The sequence below is a fragment of the Salvia splendens genome, chromosome 8 (assembly GCF_004379255.2).
Source record: "Salvia splendens isolate huo1 chromosome 8, SspV2, whole genome shotgun sequence".
In the NCBI taxonomy this organism is placed as follows: Eukaryota; Viridiplantae; Streptophyta; class Magnoliopsida; order Lamiales; family Lamiaceae; genus Salvia; species Salvia splendens.
In genome coordinates, this window is record NC_056039.1 from 429,083 (window position 1) to 445,815 (window position 16,733).

Sequence of the window (16,733 nt, forward strand, 5' to 3'; positions counted from 1 at the left end):
CCACTTAGTCTACGCAGAGACCCAAGTCGATCCTGGTTGCTGTGAGCTGTATAGTTTATTTCCTTGCATATAATTATTCTTTATTCTATTTTGAAGAATGCCTATTATCTCCATTCTATTTTGGAAATTGCCTATCTGTCTTCTTATTCGATTAAACCACATATTCCCTTTTATTTTGCTGCATTTTATTTTTTTAGTTGTTGTATTTTAATTTTACTCCCTTTTACAGTTATATTCTACAGGTGACTTAAGTATTTTGCTGTAATTTTAATTTATTCTACTTACTATTTTGAAGTTATTATATTTTAAAAATAGGTTATACTTTATATGAATAATTTATAATAAAAAGATTTACTAGGAGACTTAACTATTTTGCTGTAATTTAATTTATTCTACTTTCTATTTGAAGTTATTATATTTCAAAGATAGCTTATAATTTTAATTTATTCTACCTTTATTTTGAAGTTATTATATTTCATAAATACCTTATACTTTATATGAATAATTTATACTCAAAAGATTTACTAGTATTTTATTTAACAGAATGAAATAAAATGATCGATCAAATTTTAAAGGTCTAAGGTATTGGAAATATCGTACTCCCGAATTAAAAATCTTGGATACGCCAATGTATATAATTATTATTGCTCTCTATCTCTATCTCTACCTCTACCTCTACCTCTACCTCTATCTCTATATATGCTTTTATTGTTTAATTAGTTATATTCACAATGTTGCAATATTAACGAGTGCGTCCTTTTTCAGCTTTTTTTTTCTTTTCTTGATTAATTTATTGCAAAAAAGACAAATGATTGGAGTACTTTTAGGCAATTATGTGCACTTTTGTCTTTACACTACAAAAAAGGTTTTCTTTTTGGAGGATTTTCGTTTTATTTTCCATAGACTAACTGCAAAAAATAAGAAATTATTGTCCATTAAATTCCCGATTAATTCTGAGCAATGTAGTAATGAAAAATATGCATTTTATCCTAAACAGAAAATACTCGATTAAGACTGGAACATCTCAATATATATAATGTAAAAAACTCGTAGCATCTATATATATATGAAAATAATTGGTATTAGTACACCCTCCATCTATAAACAAATGCATCAGTTTAAGTGAGTGAAATTTTTTTAGTGAATAGTATGAAATTTATTTACAAAAGTAGTACTGTAATAAAAATGAAGTGATAGGATCGATTTAGTGATGAAAATGGCGAAATGAAAATGGAACTGAGAAAGTTTATTGGAGTACTGTAATAAAAATGAAGTGATAGGATCGATTTAGTGTATAAGAAATGAGAAAATAAGGAGGGCAAGGTCGCACGTGCGACGGCATGAGAGCCTCTATGAAACGGCAAAAACGGCGTCGTATATTGAGTAGGGTTAGAGCATCCACTATGGGACCGTCGCGCCTATAGCCCCGGCGGGGGCGGTCCCGGGGCGGTTTATAGTGAGAGAGATGTCCGCCCCCGGGGCGGACGAGGAAATGGGGGCGGTAGGCGGCGGACGACGGATAGGCGACGCCAGGGCGAGGACGAACCGGACGTCCTTTCGCCGCGCCTATAGGCGCGCCGGCGGTCCTCTTCGAATTTTTAATTTTTTTAATTACCTCTATAAATACCACTCTCCACCACCCATTTTTTCACCATTTTCACAAAATCCCTCCATTCACTATCTACACTTTCACTCTCTAAAAAATGCACGTTGGAGACGACGAATCCCTCGACTCGCAGGAATCGAGCTATGGAGGCAATCCTTCACAGCCGTCGGCTGGCTATCCTTCACAGCCATCGGGATATGGCGGCTATCCTTCTCAGCCGACGGGATATGGCGGGTCTCCGTCCCAGCCGTGGATGTGGAGTCAATCTCCCCCGCTGTGGGCATCGAGCCCAAACCTACCTCCATCTTAGTCGTGGAGGTCTTCTCCAACGCCGAGTAGACGGTGGCAGAGTTTTTAGTTGTATTTTATTTTAAATATTCGTTGTATAATTTTATCCTTTTGTAATACAACGAATATTCAGGTCCAATTACCTCGTTTTCTAATTATTGATATTGCAATAGTTTTAATTATACTTGATTAAAACTAAAAAAAATTTAAAATGAAAATTGATTATAAAATTTAGGGGCTATTGGAAGTGTCCACTATAGTGGCTGAAACAAAATTTTGAGGCTATAGACAAAAAAATTGTAGATATGGACAAAAACTGGGACGGGCCGGGGCTATTGGGGGTGTACGCTTAAGATGTGCCACATCTCTCTAAACAGCGTTTAGAACAGAAACAGAAAAGAAAAGACGTGTCCGTACAGACAGCAGGAAGGCTATGATATGAATAAGATGTGCCACATCAACATCCATCACACCATCTCTCTCTCTCTTTGGGGAATGCCGACACCGCTGCCAGCTGTCACATAGATTCTCATTCTAAATATATTTAAATTACCCCAATTAGCATGATTCTCATTTTAATTTTCATGATCCAGCTAGATAGATAATTGGCTTTATAGGTGTATCAGTTAGGACTCACTATTTTCGATATAAAACATTACCGTTCTAATAAATGAAATTTTTTCATAAGAGCATCCGTAACACCATGGCCGGGCCGCAAATCGCGAGTCCCGGCCTGTCCCATGCATTACACGGAAGGGCGGCACGGCTCAGGCCCGTCCCTGGGCCGCGTTCTCGGCCTGGGGAGCGTCTCGCGTCCCGGCCCGGGACGGGGTTGCACGGTGAGGGGCCGCATGTCCCGCGTCCCGGCCCAGCATTACACGCTCTTCGGGCCGGGCCGCAAATCCAATTTTTTTTAATTCGATGTCTATAAATACGAGCATGCGTTCCATCCATTTCAATCATGTGTTCCATTTCAATACTCTATTATACCCTTTGTTTCGGCGCCAATGGATTGGTTCAACAGCGATCAACGTGAGATGGAGGAGTTCGTTAACTCGAACAATTGGTACATACCGTCGTCGCAACCATCGCAGACACAGCCTAGTCCGGGAGTCGGTAGGAACGTCGACATTACATCGCCGGTCAACACCGAAGAGTTCGAGCTCAGTGAGATGGAGCCCGCTCAAAAGCGGGGAAAGGAGAAGGTCGGGGAGGAGGATGGGCCGAAGAAGTACACTCCGCACGAGACAATGTGGCTTGCGAGGAACTACATCGACGTCGCCGAGGATCCTATCATCGGCAACCAGCAGACCGACAAGGCTTTTTGGGAGCGGATTGCGCAGAAATATAACGCTGGCCGTCTGGAAGGGTCGATCGAGCGTAGCTACGTGAAGCTGCGCAAGCATTGGGGCCGGGTCCAGGCGGATATGAGCAAGTGGAATGGAAAGTGGGCCAACGTAGTCCGTATGTGGCCGAGCGGGCACAGCGAGGCGGACCTCGTCGAGAAGGCGAAGGATGCGTTCTTCACTGACGGGAAGAAGACCTTCAAGTACTTCGAAGTTTGGAAGCTCGTCGAGAAGAGCCCGAAGTACACCAGCGGTGCCGAGCCGGCGGCAACTGGGGCAGCGAAGAGAACCAAAGTTTCCGCCTCCGGAAACTACTCTTCGAGCGAAGGAGGTCTGGCGATCGACCTCAACGTGACGGACGACGATGTCTTCTGCTCCTCTCCTAGCATTCAGTGCCGCCCGACAGGAACAAAGGCGGCCAAGAAGAAAGCAAAGGGGAAGGCAGCTGCGAGCAACTCCGCTATGGTGCCACCGCCGACCAATCCGTCTCTGGATAATATGGCCGACACTTTGTCGGAGATGAATATTACATGGCAGATGAGCCAGCTGACGGAGTTGACATCGATGGATACATCGAAGATGTCGGACGAGGAGATCGAGTTGCACCGTGAGATGATCGCCTACCTTCGCGCCCAAATGAAGAAGTAGTAGGCGTGGTCCGGGTTTCTTGTATTTCAAATTTGCTTCGTTTAGTAATGTAATGTTAATTTATAATGAACAATGCATTTTCTCGGTTTCAATTGTTCAACGAATTGCGTTTACGAGTTAAATAGGTTGGAGTTGTGAATAGTGTCATTTATTAGTTGCGGCCCGGGCCGCAACCTGCAGGGTTACAGCAGTTGGGGCCTGGGCCGCAACTGTAGAGGAATGATGACGTGGAGGGGACTTGGGGCCGGAAATGGAGACGGGGTTAATGATGCCCTTAGACTTCCCGACCATTCCTTCGAAGAGAGGAACAGCTTACCATCTCACGTGGCGTGCTGTGGGCAGAATGGGTACGACTGGGCGTGGTTTGCACCTTGAAATTTTTGTAAAAAAATATTGGTAAAATTAAAAAAAACTCAGAAAAAATATACTCTCCGTCCCTCAAAAATATGCACTCTTTCCTTTTTAGTTCGTCCCACAAGAATATGCACTTTCTAATTTTAGAAAGTCTCTTCTCTTTAATGAGGTGAGACTCATTCTCCACTAACAATACTTTATTTACTTTTTCTCTTTACATCTCTCTTACTTTACCAATTTTACATTAAAACTCGTGGCGACCCCAAAGTGCATATTCTTTGGGGATGGAGGGAGTAGTATATAAAAAATATTCCCACTTTTCCATATATTACAATTTTTTTTCACTTTTTAATTCCAATAAATCATATATCAATACCCAATTTATGTACTGCAAAATTTAATGCGATTTTTTATTTTGAGGATTTAAAAGTTAAATATAGTTAAAGAATGTCAAAAGTGTAAATTGAAGGTTGTTGTGGAACGAGAATGGTAGTATAATATAATAAGACATGAGTAATTATACGTAATACTCCTACTATCTCAATGCTAAGTATTGTTTGAACGCAAATCAACGCATCCAACTGAACACTAGTACTTCCTCTGGCCGGCATTAAGAGTCCTATTTGTTGGCGGCACGAGTTTTAAGAAATGTTAAGAAAAATGAGCGGAAAAAAAATTAGTAGAACAATGGTTCCACTTGTATATATTAATTTTAAATAAAATGTGAGTGAAATGAGTTAGTGGAAGGTGAAAACCTATTACCATTTATGGTAAAAGTGAACTGAGACTCCTATTTTGTGGACTGACTAACACGGAAAAACGAGTTTCATATTCGCGGACGGAGGGAGTATATCATAAAACTAAATCATATCAAATCCATGGGATCGTATCTCGGCTATGATTGATTTTATACTACTTAAAGTCATGTTAACATTATGGTGAAAAATATATAATAGATCTAAAATATTTTTACAAGGTGCCAGTCACTAAATAATATGCAAAATTATTCATTACTCATGTCGTTTTCTTTATAAGTATTTTAATAAATTTAATAGTTAATCATTACATAATTCATGCAAGTTTACATACATTATCTATGCATGACGATATATAGATTCTTTCATTATTTTCCGACAATATTAAATTTTTGTACTCTATGCTAGTTGTATTCTACATTTTTGGACATGTTGTGGATTTTCAACGAGTAGGACCATTTCCTTCATGAGTATGAATACATGTCAATTTTAAGTAGACTATAGGCAACTTTAAGAGTTTAATAATTAGGAATTTCATATATGTCAAAGTGTCCTTTTATATAATACAAGAAATATAATATAATCAAGACAAGTGTTTATAGGGGCCGGGGGGTCTTATTTTGAACACAGACAAGGTAATATTACCTACTTAATTAAATCTTACTTTGAATCCGGATGCAATCTTGTTCATTGTGGCTAAAAAATAACTTTAAATTACAAATTTCATCCATTTTTGAAAAAAAATGCTAAATAGAGAATATGTTACAATTATTTTGCTTACATGTTTTACATATATGAACTAAATCAACTAATAATTGTGCTCAGAAATTCAAATTTGAATTATTATTTATAATTATTTTAATCATTAAAAATTATAATTATTTGAAGTATTAATAATTAATACTCCAATTAGAAATGTATTTTTCGTAATGTTTAACGAAGTATAACGAAGTATTAAGAAATATAGGATTTAAGATTTGAAGTAATGTTTAACTTGTTTCACTTGATATATTGATAATTTTTCGTAAGTAAATCTGCGAAGTGTATCGCCTAGTGGTGTTCATCATTCTAACACATGCATATATAAATGCACTACTTGCCAATTTATCAAACAAATCGAATAAAATGAACAAATTACCCGAAACCGACCAATAACAATAATATGGACAATTGGAAGTAATTTTAGATTATTTTTATAATTATTTGGATTTGCTAGCCGACTCAATATATATATGTAGTGTTGTTGCATAAACTTCGACATAAATTATCAGAACAACAGGTTAAATATACATCTAATTAATTTTTACTTATACTTTTGGCATCTAATTGTTCCATTATTAGTAAAGCGAATCTTATCTGAATCATTAGGGACATCTTAGCCATTCGATAATTCAATTGCTAATGTGGACATTTTGTTTTTATTCATTAATTAAAAATTATAGTACCAGTATATGTGTGTGTACGTAGTCCTTTTTGGGTTTGTGGTATCAATATAGTGATATTTCTTACATTTTCGGTGTTTAAAAATAATAATTAATGAAATATTTAAAATTAATTGTTGATCAATTATGTAATTTCGAACATTCAAAATAAATTGAACTTGTTCTATATATGTGAAGCTAACGAGTGCGCAATATATAGCATTAATTAGCATTGTTTGAAATATATATTAATTTTTTTCGAAGAGTAGTCTTTATTCATGTGAAACCTTTTTTAAAAATATAATAAATGTGCAGCTAATTTTTAATTTATTTTATTTTCATAGATCGATAAATAGTTTATAAGCTGAAGCATACTAGTACTAGTATTAATCAATAAGTTTCACAACGAACTAAAAAGATATTTATTCTTAAATTACACCTGTAATTATTTTATTGCAACTTGTGTTTTTTAATTACCTACTATTGCTAGAAATAATTTGCCGACTTCAGTATTCTTTCTAAAGTAGTATAGGGAGTACTACGTTTTTTTATAAACTGTGGATCCTACTAATTTTATTAGTATAACTTACTAATTTTTATTTTTTTAATCTAATGAAGAGTAAGAAAAATTAAAAAAACAGTGAATATTCGAGCAAGTCTTATTCGTCGACATTCAATCAGATTTTATTGGTACGTACATTAAAAAAATTTAAATTAACGTATAATAATTAGTTAGAAAACCTAACCCTATCTATAAAACCCAATTAAAAAAGTTTATGTAGACTCAATTTAGCATTACTATAATTTATATTGTACAAAGAATTATGTCTAGTTAGTTAATCATGTCGATCGTCAAATAAGATCATTCAAATGGAGAAATTAATTGGGTATAATATGTAAGTAATATCAATTTGATTGATTGAAGACAAAATTTAAAAACTGGGAAATACAATATTATTTGATTTAGTTTGTCTTTTAGCTTTATTATTTGTGTGGTGTGTATTGGGGTTGAAAATTATGTGTACACTAATTATTAACCACGAAGTTAAAGTTGATAAGAACTTTGATATTAGGGCGTTTTGCTTTATGTCCTTTTTCATATATATTACACTCACGAGTTCGAAGTTTAGCTTAATTAACTACATATTAGACTTAATTATCATCCTAATGATGATTAGCTAGATAGTTGATTAGACTTTGTTTACATTTAGTAACTATCAAATCGTGCATATAATAAATAATAATAGTATTATTATTATACACAAAGTTACAAACCGTACTAAAATAACAATATATAACTTACAATTCGACTTATCAAATATTGATGGGATTCGAATCCGAGATAAGACAAGAGTGGATAGAGTTCTATATATAAACCCTAAATTATGATTCCTTTTTTTTTATGTAAGTCGTTTTCAAGAGGTCATTAATCCACTGTCTTATATAATTATAACTTTAGTTAAAAAGATTGTCGGGTAGAATGATTAATTGGTTGATTTTGACTAATAAATTTTATTTGGAGCGAATGTTGGAAAATGGTGTGACACAAGGAATTTCGCTAATTTGATCAACACCATGAATATAATTAAAAACATGTGATAATCCATATAATATAACGTACTACTTAGTTATCTCACTAAACTATTAGTGCCAATATATAGGAAAATAAACATATTCCATTTGTTGAATTGATCGTTTAATGGCATGTGTGTATATAAAACATACTATTTTTACAATGGTTTTATAATCAAGCATGATTATCATTAACTTCAAAAGTTGTACCTTAATACTATTAATAATACAGTTGTAGATAAAGTATTAAAATAGTGATGGGATTGACATATCCTCATGATATAGCATATCAGTTGTATATATGTGAAATCGATGTAGCATACTTTGGATTTTATTTGCGTATAAACCTTTAGACTATACAAAATATAAAACTAACCCCAATTATTATTGGTTTTACTTTTAAAAATATTCAGAGATCGACAATCTGGCTGCATAATGAGCCAACTCGCCAAATTTTATGTGAAAATGCTCCTAAATATCAGAATCGATATAGTTTATGTGTATTTAAAAAGATATCTTCGAGTTAACCTTTATTTTTAAAATAATATTAAAGCTCGTAACAATAAAAAATCTCGAAATTAGAAAATTTTGATAAATTTAGAACTTATATATACATTGAAAATTTTGGACGTTATAGGTAGACGAATTCCAAGGTTGCGGTAGTAATGGAAATAAATTGGTAAAATATACGTATGCATGTTATATCTATATATGTGGAGTATTCTTTGTAAATTACTTTTTGGACCCTCAAAATGTATTTGGTCTGGAAAAAAGATTTGATTCAACAATATCGACCCATTGATTTTATTTCTAAAAGGGTACTGGATCGATTCTTTTTACACATTAGTGTCCTTTTTATTGTCGGAATGTTTTATTCTCGTACTAGTATTTTACAATAATGATAATAGTTATATAGTTGTAATAATAATAATATTCAGTATAATTTGAAATAGCATAACAATAGAAAGAAAGAAACTACATGAGTTAAATTGTTTATACTATATACTACCATATATACACACTACAATTATATTCCATGGACAAGTAACTTAAAATTAAATAATGATTGCATGTGCCAAGCAGCAACATGTAACGTTCTTATTCATGATTGAGAATTCGACTTTCTTAGTTATCAAATGGACCTTATGTATATTTCATCGACAAGTACAATCAAGTTTAATAACGATTCTATATGCCAGGTAAAAATAAGTAACATGGTTATTTACTATTGGCTTTGAGTTTCTATGGTCCCACCTTAAAATCAAACAATAATTTTAAAAAGAAAAATAATGAAACAATAGATTATAGAGAAGAATAATTGGCACACCACACCGATATGGAGAAAGTTCAGTATAGTACTCTAGCTTCGTAGATTCTGTAACACCTAATTAAACATAAGTCATGCCTATTGCCTAGAGCAGTTCAGTGACATATGCCCATATCAAGTAGTACTACTAGTACTCGATTATAACAAACATGAAATTTACTCTTGAGACTTTTACACATTATTGTGGTTGCTCGAGCATTTTTCATTAAAAAAAGAGTAAGAGAGAAGAATGTACAATAGGATTGATTTGAGAAAGAGAAAGAAATGCAAGCCCTTGATTAAAAAAATAAAAAGGGCTAGAATTTCTCTAATTACGAGAAAAGAGGGTAGAATAAAAGATGATTACAAAAGAAAAAACTCACCTAAAATGCACAATTAAAATCAATAATTCCACAGCAAAGTTTCGAAGCAGCTCGAAATCCCAGCATCCGCATCGCCCCACAGAGGCGGCGCGTCGAACCACCCCTCTTCCACCGCGTTCTCCACACACACAAACTCATTCCCCTCGAAACACGGCGGCCCCAAACTCGGCAGCTCCACGATCTCACTCAACTCCTCCTCAGCCGCCGATATGTCGAGGCACGACACAAGCGATGCCAGCGACGGCGGCGACGGAGAAACATCGAATTTGTCCATAGCCGCAGCCTTCGCGGCCGCCTCCTGGACGTCGCGCGGGCTGAGGGAGGCGGGGCGGGGGAGATCCGCGGCGATTTGGGGGAAATTGAGGGCGGCGGAGGAGCCCTTGATGCTGAGCGCGGCGACGTCATGAGCACGCGCCGCCATCTCGGGGGTGGGGAAGGTCCCTAGCCAAATCCGCGACTTCTTCCGCGGCTCCCGGATTTCGGACACCCATTTCCCCCAGCTCCGCATCCGGACACCGCGGTAGACAGGGTGCTTGGTGTTCCTGCCGCCGCCGCGAGCTCGCTTGATCTTTCCCTGCGTCTGGGAGGAGTGTTGATCGGCATTCATTATTTTATTTATTTTTTATTTTTTATTTTTTATTTTTTTTGGAATGGAATGATTTTAGTGAAAATTTAGTGGGTGTTGTGAGAGAAAAATGTGCATGTTGGATTGTAAACCTTTCCTAGTAGGAAATGAGAATGGGTGGTAGAGAGAGAGTGTATGCGTATATATATATACACACATGGATGGGATTGTAACTGTATGCGAATACAGTTATCCTAAAATCTTTTTATTTTCTATAATTAGAAATTTATTATTTTTCTTAAAAATAATTATTAGGCACTGGAAAAAGTTACTACAATATTATAAGTACATTAAATTAAGAGAATATTGACTGCATAAAGATGAATGATGATTACAGATTTTATATACATCGAGTTATATCCCTCGACCTTCCAAGCAGTCGCCACTTGTAGTATTCTTATTTCTCTCACAAAAGCTAACCTTATTTTATTTTCTTGAGTTTTTCTCGCATATCTTGGCTTATAAATTTAGATCTTAAACTAATTTTATTTAAAATTATTTCACCATCAATAATTAATAATTGGTAGTAGTATTTTATTATTTTATTTTGAGTGATCGATAAGATTAGTTATGTTATTTCCAATTTTATTACTATAGATTTTAACTATTTTCTCTTGTACTGTTTCAATTTACTATTGAAGTACAACAACAAAAAAAATCCGTCAACGACATTTTTAATACAATTAAAAATGGTGTTTTTTTTAATTATATCACCAACACTTAAAAAATGTTCTTATTATTAGTGTCCCAACTAAGATTAAAAGAAGTAAATGGAAGCATCCTAAAAGGCAAAAATTAAGTTAATTTGTCATTAGTTTTGGAACGTTTTCTTTTGCGTCCTAAATTGTTATTATTTTTAAAAATTTTCCAATATACGTAATTTGCTTCTCAATTTTTATATCCTTAAAAGATAATAAAGCTTTGTATCGTTCATTATAAAAATTATTGGTAGAAAACGTAGTATAAGTATAGTATTTAATGTCTAGATTAATTTCCATTTCGTTTAATCATATTTACAATTCAAGGTCATCTCTATATTTTATTACTATAAGTACTATCAAAAGTGTAACTCTCTTGTTTTCTTCATTTTTCTGTATTTAAAGAAGAAATAGAGTTGATTAGGCTGAATTTTATGCAAAAATGGGCTCCATTGACCGATTCAATGACCCGATTCATTTCATCATTTCTTTTGGTTATATATTAGTAATAAATAAAAAATGACAACAAATTTCCCAAAGGTTACTCGAGAGTATATTCGGGATAAATCCTAGTATTATTATGTAACACTGTAATTTTTTATTTTTGAATAATGAATAAATTAAGGACTGCATTTTTTAATAAACCATATAGCTAGTCAAACTATAACCTTAATTTGGAATATAAATATGGACAGTACTTGTTTTGCCAGCATTATATATAGTTTTGATTTTTTAATTTATATATATGGATGACAATATTTTATGAGATATTGAAAAGCATTTGCAAATTCTTTGAAAAAAATATAGGTGTGCATACTTATTGCAAAAATCAAGTGAATGCAAAATTGTCGTTTTCTCCTCTCCAAAATTTCTACATGCTTGTTTTGAATACTAGCGATGATTCATTAAAATAAATATAACATTTATTAATAAAATTCACAAGTATTTTTGTGTAATTTGATATTTAGGTTATGGGTTTAATTAGTCCCTTTACATTAATTTCAATGTAATGATTAATGAAGGACTATTAACCCTCCATTTCTTAAAATAGGAGAAATGTATATTCTGAATACAAGTATACACATATAGTATATTAAGGGGGCGTTCAGTTTGCAAGATTGTATCCGAGATTAAATTTGTAGTGTGTTTGGTTCATGAGATTCAACTCTACAACTCAATTCTAGATGGATAATCATGAGATAATTAGTTATAGAACCCTCTATGACTAAAATAATCTCACAACTCAATCCTAAATTTTATCTTGGTATTATTTTATTTTGGAAACCGAACACCACCTAAGCCTACAAAATATTGCCAAGATTCAATCGAATCTTTATATGATCAGCCACTCACGAAAGTCGTCACGGTTTTCTTTTTAATACATTTTATAATTATTAATTATATATGTAGGGCTGATAACCCACTTCTAGGGTTTTCCTGCGTGGTCAGTATCATAATTAAGTTCTTTTTTTCCACAAAGTTGATTTGGTGGGTTACATATCTATATGTACTATATAGAATGTGTACTCTTTTTAATTATAATTTTGGATAAAATAAATATTTTCGTTATTTTCGTTATTTGTTATATATTGTTTCTATTATGAATTTTTTTTTTACTTGTACTAGTCAATCTTTGGCTTGAGCATTTCTTTGTATTAAAAAATGTCGCCTAGCCACCTGCTAACAGAATCAAATAGGAGTATTATAGAGCTGTTAATTGATGATTAAAATATACATTAAATGATTTTTCAGAAATCACACTAGAAATAAAAATGGACAATAATTTTAAGTACTTTCACAACGTGAATATGTCTCTGATAATTTGTGGTCTACACGCAAACTTGGCCAAGCACGATATCTACGAAAGGTCCACTTCAAAAATATTTGTATTAGTAAAACATATTTCTTGAATAAATAATTATTTATACGTGTATATTTGATGACAAGATGTTTTGTTTTCATTGTAGCAAGAGAGAAACTATATAGGTTGTGAAAAACAACTAAAATCAAGATATTTTGTTTGCTTAAAATTGCTCTGCATTGAAGAGGAATTTTAGTTTGGATTTTTATAGATAAATTGCTATTCGGTTCCCTATTTTTTTTAACAAGAATTGACGTGATAAATATTTCAGTTGTTAAAAAAAATCTACGTGAAACCTACATTTAATACTAGATTATAAAGAGATTTTGGTCAAAAATTAGAGACCCACTTATTTAACTTGTATTAATTAATTAATGCGGATATATCAACGAAAGAAAATTATAGAACAGAATGATGTTAAATCCGACGTAGTTAAGGTCCCATTTTTGTATAATATCTTGCAAATTGCGTGTTATTAATCACGATTTGATACTAAATTCCTAATTATATTGCCTATGTGGGGTACTATAATTAGGCCTAGCTCTTTTATTTATCTAAGTATTTTGTTACAGTATAATTTTTAGTTTGTACTTTAGGCTTATAAATATAAATAAGCAAATAGCATTAATAAACACATTTAATATAGTTGAATTTCATGACTCTAAATAGTGTGAATATAAGCCAAACGTGCTAGCTAGCTAGATTTTTAGCTGTCACAATTAAACAGAAATATCGTATTTTTAGCTGTCACAATTAAACAGAAATATCGTACTTCATAAATTCTATTAATTTAAGGTTTAAATTTCTGACTTTAGAGATATTCATATTTAATTACTTACTTGGTTGTTATATACTGATATACAGTTCATGCGACTATATATATAAATGTTACTCCGGTGTTATGTCGGGTCAAAGTACTTGTCAATTACTTAAAACAATTTATATCAAAATGGTGTTTTATTAAGGAAAATAAGAGCTTAATTATGAAGAAAACTAAAATTTACCAGAAAAGGACTAATATGTGGTCACTTAAATATTAAGATTTCGATAATGACTCTTTCTTATACTATTATATATGTATATCCCTTAAGGGGGTGTTTAAGTTTCCAGAAATGGTGAGAAATAGGGTGAATTCTTGGGCTTAAATGATGTTCATGTTTCACTGAATATTTATGGAGAGCCCGATCAGAAATAGAAGGCCCGCACTGTTGGGCTGTGTAATACCCTTAAATCAATTCTCCTCCAGGACGTGGTTTTTAAATTCTGCTTTGAAGATTGTGCCCAGAAATGGAGTTCCATTTACTAATTTGGCCCTTGACATCTCGAAAACTTAAAAAAGCGAAGCCCCAACCCATTCTGATATTATCTTCACACTGCAATACTGGGCGAACCCTAATTTCCCCAATTTGAATCGGTGCGCAAATTACACCAGAATTTGAGCGAACCATCAAAATCTGGAATTGTTGAAAGGCGACACAGTCATACGGCGTGCACTGTCGATTGTGTGACACAAATTGGTAGGTATCGCCGGTGAGCCTTGTTACGGTCACCCTACTTCTTCAATTGAAGACTTGTAATCCATTTTCTGACGCACTGCGGTATGTTTGTTTATGAATCTGACAGGTTGGATCGGAATTGTTGTACACTGCTACTAGATTGGAGCGATAGCGAGGTCGACGAACAACAATTTTTTGTATTCAGTGTGTTTTTATCTACTGGTGAGTTTCTTTTATTTTTATACATGTGTTTGTTAGTTTTTTAGATTATATACCGATGTTTATGATGCGTTCATTTAACTTTACATACTCTGCTGAATCCGGTTGTGTAGTGAAGATGACAACCTTCACTACAAATTATATGAATCTATGCATGTTGTTGGAGGACATTATGGTTATATATCGCGTAGAAACCACTGCCATTATAAATGAATACATGTATGCTGGTTCTACTCGGCAAAGGCGTCGGGTTGTGGAGCGTGCACGTCGGCGCAGCGTGATCCGAAAGATGCCAATACAGTTGAAGAACTTGGATCGCCTGGTACACTGGACTGATGCGGCTTGCATTGCCAATTTGAGAATGGATCGTAACACATTCGCAAGGCTGTGTCGTATACTTTCTGGTCGTGGTGGTCTCACAATCAAGAAATGTCTAGGGATTGAAGAACAAACTGCTATATTTCTGTCTATACTTGCGCACCATAAAAAAAACCGTGTTGTTAGCCAAAACTTTTGGCGTTCGGGGGGAACTGTATCGCGATGTGTGCATAACGTTCTAGCTGCTGTTCTTAGCCTCCATTCTATACTGCTTTCGAAGCCGAAACCAGTGCCAAATGATTGCACGGATTATAGATGGAAATGGTTCAAGGTAAGACAGTCTCTTTGTTGTTGGTAATCAATTGTATAAAGTCTCATGAGTTCCCTGCCTTTTCTAATTGCCACACATATTATTTATTTTATTACTGTAGGGATGTCTTGGTGCTCTTGACGGCACACACATTAATGTTTTGGTTAGCAACGAGGACAAACCTAGGTACAGATCCAGGAAAGGGCAAATATCGACAAACACTCTTGCGGTGTGTGACCGTAACATGCAGTTTGTTTATTTGCTCCCTGGATGGGAGGGGTCGGCTGGTGATTCTCGTGTATTAAGGGACGCCGTATCCCGTGAGGGTGGGCTGAAAGTGCCACAAGGTATAGTACAACTTCTTGAAACTATATATTTTCAACTCAAACGTGCATTGATTTGTCCATGAGAGGGTGGTATTACACAACTAAAAATGGGGTACTTCAATACAGGGTGTTACTATCTGTGCGATAATGCTTATGCAAACAGTAGTGGCTTTCTAACTCCTTACAAGGGGGTTAGGTATCATTTGAAGGAATGGGGGCCAGGCACCGAGATGCCGCAGAACACAAAAGAAATTTTCAACATGAGGCACACGAAGGCAAGAAATGTTATCGAACGAGCTTTTGGAGTATTGAAAATGCGCTGGGGAATTCTGCGGAGTGCATCCTTTTATCCAATCAAAACGCAAATACGTCTGATTATGGCATGTTTCCTCCTCCATAACTTTATTAGACGTGAGATGGAAATTGATCCCGCCGAAATTGAATTAGACGGAGTTAGTACGGCTGTTGAGGAAGACAACATTGGACTAGACTATGTTGATTGCGTGGAGCCGTCATCAGAGTGGACTAACTTGAGGGATAGCATAGCATTAGATATGTGGAATAACTTCTAGTCCAAAGTATCTGGTTGTGATGCTATATAATTACGTTTCGGTCTTTGTCTTGAACTAGAAAATTGAATGACTCATCTCTTCTTTTGTCATCTGTTGACATTGATGCTTTAGTTTTTATCCATTTTGCGGATTTGATGTTGGTTGTTTATTTTCTATTTGCTGATTTGTTTTTTGTTCTTAATTTTCTCTTTGTTGATTTGTTTTTGGTTCTTCATTTTCATATATCTATGCATCTTCTATCAGCACTATGAGCAAGATGAACGATACGCCCGAATGTGTATGTGGCTGCGGTAGAATGGTGTTAAAGCGTGCCGGTGAGAGGGCTATGCATCCCGGTCGACATTATTTGAAGTGTCCAGTCAATGGGAATCATGCCGGATCTTTCAAATGGTATGACAAGGTGGCCGTGGAAGTTTCTACTAGCTCTACCGTCCAAGCTGACCGAGATAATCTCGACACTCCAATGAAACCAGCAGAGTCGAGTGATGCTTCATTGAAGGAAGTCACCTGCTCATCTTGCGCCTCCGGCCTTGCAGTTGTGAACTTCAAGGCGAATGTTATTATTGTGTTCACTGGGTTGAGTTTGGTCGTAATTGGCTTTCTGATTGGGAAGCTTGCATAAATTCGGA

The 16,733-nt window shown here is 34.8% G+C and overlaps 2 protein-coding genes across 2 annotated transcripts; one reads left to right on the forward strand and one right to left on the reverse strand.

Moving 5' to 3' along the window:
* Positions 1-9,485: 9,485 nt before the first annotated feature.
* LOC121743149 (dehydration-responsive element-binding protein 3-like) lies at positions 9,486-10,430 on the reverse strand. The gene has a single exon (XM_042136366.1). The coding sequence runs from the start codon at positions 10,284-10,286 to the stop codon at positions 9,699-9,701; it is 588 nt and encodes a 195-aa protein (XP_041992300.1). The 5' UTR covers positions 10,287-10,430; the 3' UTR covers positions 9,486-9,698.
* A 4,365-nt stretch (positions 10,431-14,795) lies between these two features.
* LOC121744582 (putative nuclease HARBI1) lies at positions 14,796-16,104 on the forward strand. The gene is made up of 3 exons (XM_042138177.1): positions 14,796-15,227; positions 15,328-15,553; positions 15,659-16,104. The coding sequence occupies exons 1-3, from the start codon at positions 14,796-14,798 to the stop codon at positions 16,102-16,104; spliced, it is 1,104 nt and encodes a 367-aa protein (XP_041994111.1).
* Positions 16,105-16,733: the final 629 nt, after the last annotated feature.

Excerpts from the sequence above, each read along its gene's own strand:
- LOC121744582 (XM_042138177.1), top strand. The coding sequence starts at position 14,796 with ATGTATGCTGGTTCTACTCGGCAAAGGCGTCGGGTTGTGGAGCGTGCA. Across the intron at positions 15,228-15,327 it reads ATAGATGGAAATGGTTCAAG|GGATGTCTTGGTGCTCTTGA; the intron begins GTAAGACAGTCT and ends TTATTACTGTAG. Across the intron at positions 15,554-15,658 it reads TGGGCTGAAAGTGCCACAAG|GGTGTTACTATCTGTGCGAT; the intron begins GTATAGTACAAC and ends ACTTCAATACAG.
- LOC121743149 (XM_042136366.1), bottom strand. The coding sequence starts at position 10,286 with ATGAATGCCGATCAACACTCCTCCCAGACGCAGGGAAAGATCAAGCGA.